The sequence below is a fragment of the Bos indicus genome, chromosome 16 (assembly GCF_029378745.1).
Source record: "Bos indicus isolate NIAB-ARS_2022 breed Sahiwal x Tharparkar chromosome 16, NIAB-ARS_B.indTharparkar_mat_pri_1.0, whole genome shotgun sequence".
Classification (NCBI taxonomy): Eukaryota; Metazoa; Chordata; class Mammalia; order Artiodactyla; family Bovidae; genus Bos; species Bos indicus.
The window spans coordinates 65885914-65899008 of NC_091775.1; the positions used below are offsets into that span (position 1 = coordinate 65885914).

Consider the following 13095-nt stretch of genomic DNA (forward strand, 5'->3'; position numbering starts at 1 on the left):
AGAACTGGAATGCTCTTTATCTAAAGAGAACACCAACATCCATAGAATCTGGAACATCCAGGGAACTGAGGATGTACAATCACTGCTCAATGATTATGATCATATCATACAATCTATGGAATTCAAGAGCCAGAAAAAATTTCTGAAATCACTTATTCTAATTCCCTTATTTTACTGATGAGGAAACATATCTGTGACTCCCAAGCAACTGGCCCCAAACCAAGGTCAAGCTAGTAACAAACAAAACAAGTCGCTTAATATGTAGCTTATAGGTTTATATACATTTTGCTTATGTTGTGTTCCCTTTATCTTTTTGGAGGTGGTCTTTAGAAACAAACTAGGGTTAAAATTCCCATTTTAATCATTTATTAATTCAGTGAGTGAGTTACTAAACTGATCCAAGTCTCAGTTTCTTTGTTGTAAAATAAGAATCATAGTATCTCTCTTTTTTTTATTTTATTTTTTAACTTTACAATATTGTATTGGTTTTGCCATATATTGAAATGAATCCGCCACAGGTATCTCTTAAAAGTTTGCATGCGTGTGTGCTCAGTCACTCAGTCGTGTCTGACACCCTGCGCCAACCCCACAGACTGTAGCCCTCCAGGCTCCTCTGTTTGTGGAATTTTCCAGGCAAGAATATTAGAGTGGGTTGCCAATTCCTACTCCAGGGGATCTTCCTAACCCAGGGATTGAACCTGCATCTCTTGCATCTCCTGTACTCCCAGGTGGATTCTTTACCACTGTGCCAAGTTTACTATATGAAAAAAGGGGTAATGTCTGTACATTGGATAGCAAAACCTGTGCCTCATACTGACTTCTGCACTCACTCATTTCCTAGTAACTATTGGGATGTTCTTCAAAATTAAACAATGCATAAAGACAGGCCATACTGTAAAGCATCTCTTTTGAAGAAAGCATCTGAGAACTGACACTTGCAAAATTTTCTTTTGGTACTGAAATGGTTAAAAAAAAATCATCTGGTTTAAAACCTGGCTGCACCAATGTTCCCACTTTCCACATAACATGTCCTCCTGCGTGGCGGCCGGCACGTATAACGGGGTATATAGTAAGGCAGTGTATAGCACAGTGAGGTACTATATCTCATGTTTGCTTTCTCACCTCTGCACTTTGCCCACCAGGTACCCTTAGGCTGCCAGTTCCAGCTACTGCTTTATCCTTTCTTCTCCCTTTCTGCCCCACCAAGGCTTTAAGGATATCTCGTCTGTGGACAGCTCCCTTCATCAACACAAGACAGAAATCGTTCCCCAGTGACCAGGGCTCTATCTTCCTCGGGAGACCAAAGGCCTCTTGTCCATGTATCTGGTGGCTTATCTCCTCTGGTCAGGGTCCACCTCTTCCTCCACAGGCCCCTGAGCGGCTCACCTGGCCACCAAATTCTCACCCTCCGATACCTGCTTTTATACAAAGATGTGGGGACAGGACCAATTTCTAAAGTTGAGATGGGCAGCCACCCCCACTGATGCCCTGACCCTCCCCGCAGCAAGCACCGGGACCAGGCCCGGGTTTCTATTCTAAGAGCATCAAATCTTAGCTGTTTGCCTTCCTGAGGCTGCTCAGTCCCCAGGACGCAGTACCCCAAGGCACCCGGCGATGTTTGCATCTGCGGCCGCTTTGGGCCCAGGCAGGATGCGGGGACGGGACAGCTTGGAGCGCTCAGACGAGAGAGCATCCACGGTGGTGGCGTGGTTAGAACGCAGCGGGCTCCACCTAGCCTTAATCTCTGGATCCTGACCCCCCTCTCTCCTTTCCCCTCACACCCGGGGAGAACCCGGAGCCACTTTTCCAGCCTCTGAGATGAAAGCCTGGCACCTGGAAGCCAGGGCGGCGCACCCCAGCCACTCCGGAGTCCCCCGTTGCCAGCCGCAGTGACGGACCACGTCGCGTCCCAAGGAGCTGGCGGCGACGACGGGCACCTTTATTCCCTCACTCCCGGACGAAGAATGAGAGGTGAGGAAAAAAGGAATCTTCGCGAGTGCAAAGGCGGAGAAGCTAGCACTTTCGCGGCGTCTCCCCAGCCCTATCTGGGAGAGGCACGAGGTCACCCCATTCGTACTGTCCCCGGGGGAGCTCCGTGCGGGCTGCTTATCCCCAGGAGCACCCGTGGCGCACACAGACGCGCGCGTCCTTCCCGACCGCAACCGCTGATCCGGCCAGGACCCGGGCAGGCAGCGAGGGGTGTGCGCACCATGTCCCCCGCGCGTCCTGAGCTGCCCCCCGACCCTCCGGCCCGGCGCGGCCGGCTCACCAGATGGCCATCCTGCTCTTGGGGTAGTCCAGGCGCTCCAGGCAGCCGAGGAAGTGAGGCAGCGTGTGCGCAGCGTTGCGCGCGAGGACGACCACGAGCACCGTGGGTCTCTGCAGGGGCGACTCGGGGAAAACCACCGCCTCCTCTTCGTCGTCCTCGGAGTCCGCCTCGGCGGCGAAGCGCGCCCGGCAGCCGCCGCGCAGCAGAGCCCAGGAGAGGAGCAGCAGCGCCCAGGCCAGGGGGGCGGCGGGGCGCGCGGCCATGTTCCGGACCGTGGCGGGCGGCGGGACGACCCGGCGCGGATGCCCGAGGGGGCGGAGGGGAGGCGGCTGGCGCGCGCGCACTGGCACGGCCTCGGCCGCCGGGACCCTCCCGCTGCAGCCGCCGCCGCACCGCCCAGGCCCCGCCGCGGGCGCTCCGGAGTACCTGCGGCCGCCGGCGCTCGCCTGGGCTCCGGCTCGCAGACAGTCGTGTCGGTGCGGCTGTTTGTCCCGAGTCCGGCGGAAAGTTCCTCTAGTTCAGGTTCAGCTTGTACTGAGGTCTGTGGCTTTCCCCAGGGCTGTGAGGTGTGGCCGTGTCTGCCAATGGGCGTGTGAATGAGTGTGTGTGTGTATGTGCGCGCGCGCGCGCGAGCGAGCGTGTGTACATAACGGTACAACTCCAAGAAAATTTATTCTGCTTTTGCAAACCGCAGTCTAAAGTCCTTCACAGTGATGCAATGTATCCAGTTTTTCATAATGCACCTATTGACTAAATGGGTAGACTTCTAAAATGGAAAGTCACCCAGTGATTCATTACTATGATAAACAGGTTTTTTTTTTTTTAACTTCCACGAAGGCAGAATATTTGTATTTCCTCACCCTCAAGTGCTCTTTAAATTCATTTTTGACTGAGTAGTCTCCCCAATAAGATCTAGCTGGAAGACCTGAAGAATTTTAGAGCCAGATCGAACTCTTCAAATGAAAGGAAAGCTCTTCATGGGGCATGTCCTCTACCTGACAACTCAGGGTCCTGAACTTCCTGAAAGGGTGGCTGGTTAAGGACCAGATTCACTTCAGATGGTTTTCTTTTTCCTTAATGACCCAAACTGATAAATTGTAACAGGGAAAATCTATACATGCTGGAAGAGGAGGGAGAATAAGGAAGAAAGAAGGAAGGGTAGAAGAAGAACGCAATTAGCAGGTAAAGTGAAAACGCTAGGAAATATACCGTCAAAGGATATTTAATTTGAACACAATGGAGGAAAGCTAGTAAAGAAGTTCTTTACTAATTTCTTTTTTGTGTGGAATTCTTTTTTTGAAGTTCTTTGTGTGTGGAAGTTGGAGCTAAATTTTTGTCTCACATGTGTCACTTATTTGTGTGACCTTGGAGACTTGACCTCTCTGGACATCAATTTCTTCCTATGTAAAAGCCTTTTAAGTTCCTGCCTTATTTTCTCATTCAACAACCGTTTATGAAATTACTAAATGTCAATCATTCGGGTGCTGAGTGTTTGAATCCTTCTTCTCCAGAGAAAGGGGCAGAAGGTGGTGAATCCTTCTCCAGAGAAAGGGGCAGAAGGTGTCCTGCCCTTTTTATCTGGCTGGGTCAAAGTTGGAGGAGGGAGTCTTGGCTGAATCAACAGGGCTAGTTTTTCCTGCACCAAAATACCTTTTGGGGGGCTTCCTAGGTGGCTCAGTAGTTAAGAATCTACCTGCTGATCTTGCCAATTGCAGGAGGCATGGGTTCAATCCTGGGTAGAGAAGATCTCCTGGAGAAGGAAATGGCAACCCACTCCAGTATTCTTACGTGGGGAATCCCATGGACAGAAGAGCTTGGTGTGCTACACACCATGGGGTTGCAGAGTAGGACATGACTGAGCATGCACACACATTGTTTTTGTCACTACTTGGATTTTTTTATTCCCTTGTCTTCAGTTCAGTTCAGTCGTTCAGTCGTGTCCGACTCTTTTCGACCCCGTGAATTGCAGCACACCAGGCCTCCCTGTCCATCACCAACTCCCGCAGTTCACTCAGACTCACGTCCATCGAGTCAGTGATGCCATCCAGCCATCTCATCCTCTGTCGTCCCCTTCTCCTCCTGCCCTCAATCCCTCCTAGCATCAGAGTCTTTTCCAATGAGTGTCTTAGCCAACCTAAAATCCTACAACATAAACATTCATTCAAAGTGACAAGTGTGCCAATTTTAACACTAAAACACTTGAGATAAGAATATTAGGCAATAGCTTTGGTATTCCTACATTTGTGTGAATTAAATGAGTTTCTAACCTCAATAGCTAAACTGAGGTGCACTATAAGAAGCTTTGATGAAGGGAACAGAATGGGATCCATATATGGAGCATGGCACCCTTTATGACAAAGCAAGTTCTGTGGATTTCTGATACGTGCTTGAGGACTCCAAGTCCAAGTAGGGAAAGGATATGGAGGGTAGCGTGAGAAAAAGAGCAGTGGCCGAAATGGGAAGGGATAAAATTAAACTGTGCCACTTTCAAAGTTTTGTCTAAGCTCTGGCCCGTATCCAAGCACTATATAATAGTTACCATAGAAAAATGTTTTTCAATTCCAAACACATTTATACAAATTTAAAATGCATTCCTTTTATCTCATTTAAAAAGACTAGATATGTTTCTCAAATTGTCTTCACTTATTTGTTTCAACATTTTCTCAGTGCCTGCTGTGCCAAGGCATGGGTGCTGGAAATGCATGGATAATTAAGGTATATTGCATGAATGAATAAATACCACAAACTGGTAGGAAAAGAGGATAAGGAAGGGAAGTGAGGATGGTTAGGAAATGCCTCATTAGAGAAATGCCTTTGAACCAAGTATTGAAAAATGAGGGGCATATTTTAGGAAAGTGATAGAGGGTTGGGAGAGGTTGGACTTTCAGGCTGATGGAACTATACAAGCAAAAGAATGAGAGAACACAGAGCTTGGGGAATGGAGATGAGAAGAGCAAGACTGGAGGGCAGGGCAGGAAGGGGGAAGAGAGAAAGCTGGATTATTCTATGACTTTCATATAATTGTATGTTAACCTTTTACAGAAAAGCTAAAAACTTTGTTAAAACGGAAAAAATGAGCTAAATATCTGATGTATAGTTGGCTTACACAGTGCTTTCAAATGTCATATTGAATATATGATATTGAATGGTGACAACCATATGGCAGAGTTGCAGGCTCCAGATGATTAAAGCCTCAAAAGCAAAATTTTAGTTTAAATATACAGATTTTCAAGCTCAGTAATTTTGAATTTATATGGTTAAATATCTTATTTTAAACTGATAAAAACCATTCTATTTTATAAACATATAAAAACATATTAAGGGCATATAAAAGCCTATCGTTCTTCCCAGGTGGTGCTAGTGGTAAAGAAGCCACCTGCCTATGCAGGAGACATAAGAGACGTGCGTCTGATCCCTGTGTCGGGAAGATCCCCTGGAGGAGGAAATGGCAACCCACTCCAGTATCCTTGCTTGGAGAACTCCATGGACAGAGGAGCCTGGTGGGCTACAGTCTGTGGGGTCGCAAAGAGTTGGACACAACTGAGTGACTAACACACACACACACACACACACACACACACACACAACTTAATATCAAAGAAAAAAAACCAACCTGGTTAAAAAATGGGCAGAAGACCTGAATAGACATTTTTCATAAAAAGACATACAAATGGCCAATAGGCACATGAAAAGATACTCAACGTTGCTAATTATCAGAGAAGTGAAAATCAAAATCACAAAGAGATATCATCTCACACCTGTCAGCATGGCTATCAAAAAGTCTGCAAATTACAAATATTGGTGAGGATGTGGAGAAAAGGGAACCCTAGTACATTGTTTGTGGGAATGTAAATTGGTATAGCCATTGTGGAAAACAGTATGGAGGTTTCTCAAAAAACTAAGAACTACCAGATGATGAAGCAACCCGACTCCAGGGTATATATTTGAAGAAAATGAAAACACTAATTCAAAATCATACATTTACTCCAATATTCACAGCAGCATTATTTACAATAGATATATGAAAGCAATATAAGCATGCGTCCACAGATGAATGAATAAAGGAGATGTGGTATGTATATATACAATGGAATATTACTCAGCCATATAGAAGATAATAATTTGCCATTTGCAATAACATGGATGGACCTGGAGAGTATTATGCTTAGTGAAATAAACCAGACAGAGAAAGACAAATATTGTATGTTGTCACTTATATGTGGAATATAAATGAACATAACAAAATGGAAACAGACTCACAGATAAAGAAAACTAACTATAGATTACCAGTGGGGAGAGGGAAGGGGGGAGGGCAAGATAGGGATATGAGATTAAGAGGCTCAAACTACTATGTATAAAATAAATAAGATACAAGTATATATTGTACACGGAGCAGGCAATGGCACCCCACTCCAGTACTGTTGCCTGGAAAATCCCATGGATGGCGGAGCCTGATAGGCTTCAGTCCATGGGGTCACTAAGAGTCGCACACGACTGAGTGACTTCCCTTTCACTTTTCACTTTGGAGAAGGAAACAGCAACCCACTCCAGTGTTCTTGCCTGGAGAACCCCAGGGATGGGGGAGCCTGGTGGGCTGCCGTCTATGGGGTCACACAGAGTCGGACACGACTGAAGCAACTTAGCAGGAGCAGCAGCATATATTGTACAGAACAAGGAAATATATCCATTATTTTATAATAATTTTAAATGGAGCATAATGTATAAAAATATTGAATCACTATATTGTACATCTGAAACTAATATAAAATTGTAAATCAGCTATAATTTAAAGAGGGACAAAAAGAAGAAATTAGACTTTATGGTGCAATTAGCAATCCAATTTTTCTTTATACCTACGTGTGTATATGTGTACATACATATGCCGCTAAGTCGCTTCAGTCATGTCCGACTCTGTGCGACCCTATAGACGGCAGCCCACCAGGCTCCACCGTCCCTGGATTCTCCAGGCAAGAACACTGGAGTGGGTCGCCATTTCCTTCTCCAATGCATGAAAGTAAAAAGTGAAAGTGAAGTCGCTCAGTCGTGTCCGACTCTTAGTGACCCCATGGACTGAAGCCTACTAGGTTCCTCCATCCATGGGATTTTCCAGGAAAGAGTACTGAAGTAGGGTGCCATTGCCTTCTACATACATTTACATATACACATATTCACTGCCTCAACTCTGCATTACATCTGTAATGTAATCTCTGTCCGTATGTGCGTGACTTGCTACTTGATTCCATTGGTTTATTTATCTACCTTTGTAGAAATATCACATACTCTTAATTATAGACCTTTATAAAAAGTTCTCTCAGTTTGTTCATCAGAAGGGTCTTGGTTATTTTTGGCCCTTTGGGCTGCCGTCTATGGGGTCCCGCAGAGTCAGACACTACTGAAGTGACTTAGCAGCAGCAGCATGCTAACATTTTGGAATCAGTTTATCAAGTATTAGACAAACCCCTATTGAGACTGTGATTGAAATAGCTAGAACTTACAGATCAGTATTGTAAAGTTGGCAATTTCCTCCAAACTGATCTATAAATGTTATCAAAGCTCATTAGAGAAGACCTAAATTAATGGACAGACATACTTCTCTGATGAGCTTCAGTAACATTTATTATGTTCTCCATAAAGGGTTTGCTCATCTGTATTCTAGGTACCTTATTTTTGTTGTTGTTTATGTAAGCAGCATTTTTTAAAATTAAATATACTATAGCCTGATTCTTAAAATGGGGAATTTAGATTGCATTCTTAAATTTATGAGAAATGGAGAGAAGATATTTTGATTATTCTAAATTCTATATGTATGAGGTTCTTCAAACATATTCATGCACATGAGTAGTAAAATATCATAGTATCCTAAATATTTTACTAAAAGTATAAACATCTTAACTATTCTCTGTGAAACACAGAGAATGGGAAATTACATGCTTTGTGTACAAAAAAGGAACAAGATACATATGAACATTCTTACAAGCAATGAATTAAAGCTGATCCAGAATGCTAGCCTACATTTTTAAGCTTGAGATCACTATCGTACATAACACTGTGTAAAAACGTTTTCTTTTTAACACATTAAACATTCACATCACAATCCAAAGTTCGTTTTTCCTCTGGAGACTCTAACTGAATTAATGTCTCGGCCTGGACTTTATAGACTTTTTTGCGGGAATAAAATGGTCTGTCTCAGATATCAAGATGGGAAATCAGTAGAGCAAGTGCCAGATTACATGGAATTTGATATCACCCAGTATACTCAGGAAGAATTTTATTTGTTGTTACTTATCTAGCTTTTTTCCTAACCACTTTGGTTCTCTGATATATTAAACCATGGGAACATTTATAAAAGGAGAAATTCTTCAGTCTATGAGAAGTTGAAACTCTAACCTGTTTTTGGGTGTATTTTACTCTGGATTACCACACTAGACATTGTTCACTTCAGTTCAGTTCAGTTCAGTCACTCAGTCGTGTCCGACTCTTTTCGACCCCATCGTCTGCAGCACTCCAGGCTCCTCTGTCCAGCACCAACTCCCGGAACCTACTCAAACTCATGTCCATCGCATTGATGATGCCATCCAACCATCTCATTCTCTATCGTCCCCTTCTCCTACCAGGCTTTTTAGGTAGTCCCAAATCTTTTGTTTTCTTTCTTAGCTACTCCAAATCACCAAGATTTATTTATAAATAAGTTTCTATTGCTTAGTATGGAAGCCAAGGGACAATCTATTTTTATTCTTCAACTCTCTGTAATAAACAATGACATTAAAAGTCAGAAACATTTAATATTCATGCTTAAATAGATCATATTTTTTCTAAGCAACAGAACTTCATTTATTTGCCAAAGGCTAGCATTAGCCTGTTGCTTTTTTTTTTCTTTTTTCAGTTGAAATATCTTTCTGTATACTTTTGGGATTCTCCAACCTCTCTGCCCCATACATCTTTTTTTTCTTCCCCTTAAGTTGAAAATCTCCCCCTGAAGATGTCTGGACCTGTTCACCTAGTACCTAGTTCCATTGGATCTCCTTATTTATAAAATTTCCCCCTTCATCATATGAGCAACAGAATGCTCCTAAATGCTTCTAAATTCCATCATGTGAACTGATTGGGATCTTTAGACCTCTACTTACTTGAATTACTGTCAATGAACCTACTGCTGCTGCTGCTAATTCACATCAGTCGTGTCTGACTCTGTGCGACCCCATAGACGGCAGCCCACCAGGCTCCCCGGTCCCTGGGATTCTCCAGGCAAGAATACTGGAGTGGGTTGCCATTGCCTTCTCCCAAGGAACCTACTAATTTCAGAGTTATTTGCTTCTTTAGGGCTTAGAAGCTGTTTGAAGCAGAGAAGACAATGGCACCCCACTCCAGTACTCTTGCTTGGAAAATCCCATGGATGGAGGAGCCTGGTAGGCTGCAGTCCATGGGGTCACTAAAAGTCAGACATGACTGAGTAACTTCACTTTCACTTTTCACTTTTCACTGTCATGCATTGGAGGAGGAAATGGCAACCCACTCCAGTGTTCTTGCCTGGAGAATCCCAGGTACGGGGGAGCCTGGTGGGCTGCCGTCTATAGGGTCGCACAGAGTCAGACACGACTGAAGCAACTTAGCAGCAGCAGTAGCAGCAGGGCAATTTATGAATCTTCATGTGTGGTTTCACATCACAGGATACACTTCTCTCTATACATAATGCATTTTTTAATGCATTCAGGCTTTTTATCTGGCTTTCAAGTTTGACTTCAGCATGGACTTCACTGTGTCTATATTACCTGGTGATCATTTAGTGTTCTGTACCTGTAAATTTCTTTCATCAAACTTGGGGAATTATTAACTTCTTCATTTTTTTCTATTCCATTCTCTTTCTTTTCTCCTTTTAGTATTTCATTTACATATATGTTGGATTATCTGATATTACGTAGCAGTTCTCTGAGCTCTGTTTATTTTTTTAAAAAATCATCTTCTCTTTGTTGTTCACTTTGGATGATGTCTTGGATGATTGCTTCAATTCATTTATTTTTTCCTCTGTAATTTCCATCTGGCTGTTAAATCCACCCAGTGAATTTTGTATTTCTGAAATTTTAATTTTTAGCTTCAGAATTTCTATTTGATCCTTTTTTTCATTTTCTCTGGTGAGGTTTGTTTGTTTGTTTGTCTCCTGAGAGTTTTATTCACTGAAAACATGTTGTGTTTTACTTCACTGAGAATAGTTATAATAGTTACTTTAAAGTTTTCATCTGTCAATCTCAACATCTGATTCATCTCAGGGTCAGATTCCAGAAAATGTGACCCACTTTCTTGATTTTCATATGTCACTAATTTTGAATTGTATCTTGGACTTTATGAATGATGAACTGTGGATGTTCTGGATTGCATTATTTTGCTATGATGAGTATTATTTTCTTTGCATTAGCAGGTGATTCTCTTGACTAAATTTAAACCATAAACTCTCTTTCTTGGGGGACAACTTTAGTCTCAGTTCAGATCTTTTGTTTTTAACTGAACTGCTGGGATTTTGTTTCAGGTGGTTCAGGATCTGTTCAGAGATGAAAGCAGAGTTAGGGGATCCTCTCTCTCTGGCTCCTACCCTTTGGGGATTTCTTGATGTCTTCAGCTTTCAAAGTTTCCTGGCTTCACTTTTTTGCTTCTCCAGATAAGAAAAACAGAGTTTTCCCGCATATGCCCCTGCTGCTGAAGAACCTGCCTCCCAGACTGTACTTTATTGTTGTTCTTCAGTCGCTAAGTCCTGTCGGACCCTTTGCAACCCAACGGACTGCAGCACACCGGGCTTCCCTGTCCTCCACTATCTCCCAGAGTTTGCTCAAACTCATGTCCATTGTGTTGGTGATGCTATCTAACCAACTCATCCTCTGCCGCCCTCTTCTCCTTTTGCCTTCAATCCTTCCCAGCATCCGGGTCTTTTCCAGTGAGTTGGCTCTTCTGCATTCAGCTCAAGCTAAGTCCAAGAAAAGGGAAACCTTCCTTGTGGTGCTTCATTGCCCTCCAAGCAAGCTTGCCCTCCTGACTAGGATCAGGGTGCTTCTGTTTGCATTCCAGAGTATTCTGGAATACCTATTTTTGTATTATGTCCTTTTAGGTATTTGTCCTAATATCTATTTTCTATTTTTGTATTATGTCCAATTTTTATAGATGTTTTATTCTGGGGTATAGCCTCAGTCTGTCATATTTGGAAGCAGAAGTTCTATCCCTGTCTGGCACTTTGACTCTTGAGAGTCATCTCTTGCCTTGGTTAATTAAGGCAATACCTCCTAAGCAGTCCCTGCTTCCACCCTTGACCCCTAAGATCTAGTCTCAGCACTTCAGGCAGAGGGACGCAGAAAACATAACGGGAACTTCTAGCGTACCCCTATTTCACTCACAGTAAATCCATAAATGCTTAAAATGTCCTACACGTCCTGTCTGAAACTGCTCAGCCTTGACTTCCACGTCACATGCCTATGCTGGTTTGCATCCTACTTTTCTAACCACTTGTGTTTACATTCAACAATTCGTGTTTACTCTTGTTCCTCTACTCCTAAACGGTTCGTTCACCCTAAAAATGTGGTTCTTGAAATTCCGGTCTCCTTTCCGCTTTCTTTGGAGATCTCATCCACTTCCACACTTTGAGCAGACACGTCAGGGCAAAGAGGCCTTAAGGAGCCCCCATTTTCTCAATAGAGTTGTAAACGGCGCTGATGTAAGGAGAATTAAGAGCTTCTGATCCTTCTCCACGCTAGCATCCACCCAGATCTGAATAAGCTCGGACGGAAACGGGAGGGCGTTCGCTCAGGTTAAAGTTATGCTGGTCTGAAGGTGGGGCTGATTCTCCCAGCACCTGAGCTCTCCCGCGCCGGCGCAACACACAACGCGGAGGCGGAACCCAGACGCGAGAGTCTCAGCTTCTGGCCGGGCGCGGAGAGCACGGCGCGGTGCACCACGGGCGCGCCGCACGGCCGGGCATGGAGGAGCGCGGCGAGTCCCAGCCGACCGCGGGCTGCGGCGATGTGCTCCCGGGCGACGATCGCGGCGGCGGCAGCGCCCACCCGTGGGCCCCCGAGGACGCCTGGATGGGCACGCACCCTAAGGTCAGCAGGCGCGAGAGGAGCGGGGCGCCTTGTCCAGGCCTGTACCCAAGGCGGGACCCCCGGGCCGTGCTCCTCCTTGGGTTCTTGACTTCCCACCCAATGGGATCGCAGAGTTTCCCTCGAACCTCACGGAAAGGGGATTCTTTTTGCTCATGGCCCGCTGCAGGCAACATTGTTTTTGTTTGTTTCAATGAGTTAAACTATTGTTCTGACACCGCCCCCTCCCGCCTCGCCTCCCTCGAACCGTTCTTAACTGGAGGGAACATCGTTAACTATATAGCCTCTGGAGCCAGATTGCAGCCGCACCAGTAATCCGAGTTTTGCTGTTTAGGGCCGTTCTTGGAGATGGTCTCATTTAATCCTCATAGTAAACAAGCGGAACAGTTTGTGGGCCTTGAGTAAGCTGTAGTAGTCTACTATGGTCAAGGTTTTAGGCACAGTCCTCGTTTGCCTTGTTGGCAAATTGCTGCCTTTTACCAGCTACGGCCCAAGCAATGAATGGACAGTGAATGGATATGAGTTTTGCAGGAATCTCAGGGAGTAAGTACTTTGGTCTAGTTGTTTGAATAGAATCGCATTCTTCTGCTGGAGAGCAGTATTTCATAGATAATCATCTACAAACATCCCAGAAAAGGAAAAATTTGAAGATCTTTTCATCTTCTCTTGCTTGATTTTATCCTTCTGCTCTGATCCCCTTACACCCTCTCAGGGTTAGGAAAAACAAACGATAACATGGAGATATTA

At 44.4% G+C, this 13095-nt stretch overlaps 2 protein-coding genes across 3 annotated transcripts in view; one reads left to right on the forward strand and one right to left on the reverse strand.

Annotated features, from left to right (window-relative positions):
• Window positions 1–2585, reverse strand: part of COLGALT2 (collagen beta(1-O)galactosyltransferase 2) — a 121194-nt gene extending 118609 nt beyond the window's left edge. The window contains exon 1 of the mRNA XM_070768559.1: window positions 2270–2585. Coding sequence (XP_070624660.1) covers window positions 2270–2532 — 263 coding nt within the window. The 5' untranslated portion in view covers window positions 2533–2585. The remainder of the gene's footprint in view (window positions 1–2269) is intronic.
• Window positions 2586–11952: 9367 nt separating this feature from the next.
• TSEN15 (tRNA splicing endonuclease subunit 15) overlaps window positions 11953–13095 on the forward strand; it is a 30973-nt gene continuing 29830 nt past the window's right edge. The window contains exon 1 of one of the 2 annotated variants that reach the window (XR_011560911.1): window positions 11953–12351. Coding sequence is in view for 1 of the 2 variants with exons in the window: in XM_019975982.2 (XP_019831541.2) it covers window positions 12226–12351 (126 nt within the window). In the remaining variant the exon portion in view is untranslated. The remainder of the gene's footprint in view (window positions 12352–13095) is intronic. The other variant, XM_019975982.2, reaches the window with a different exon arrangement.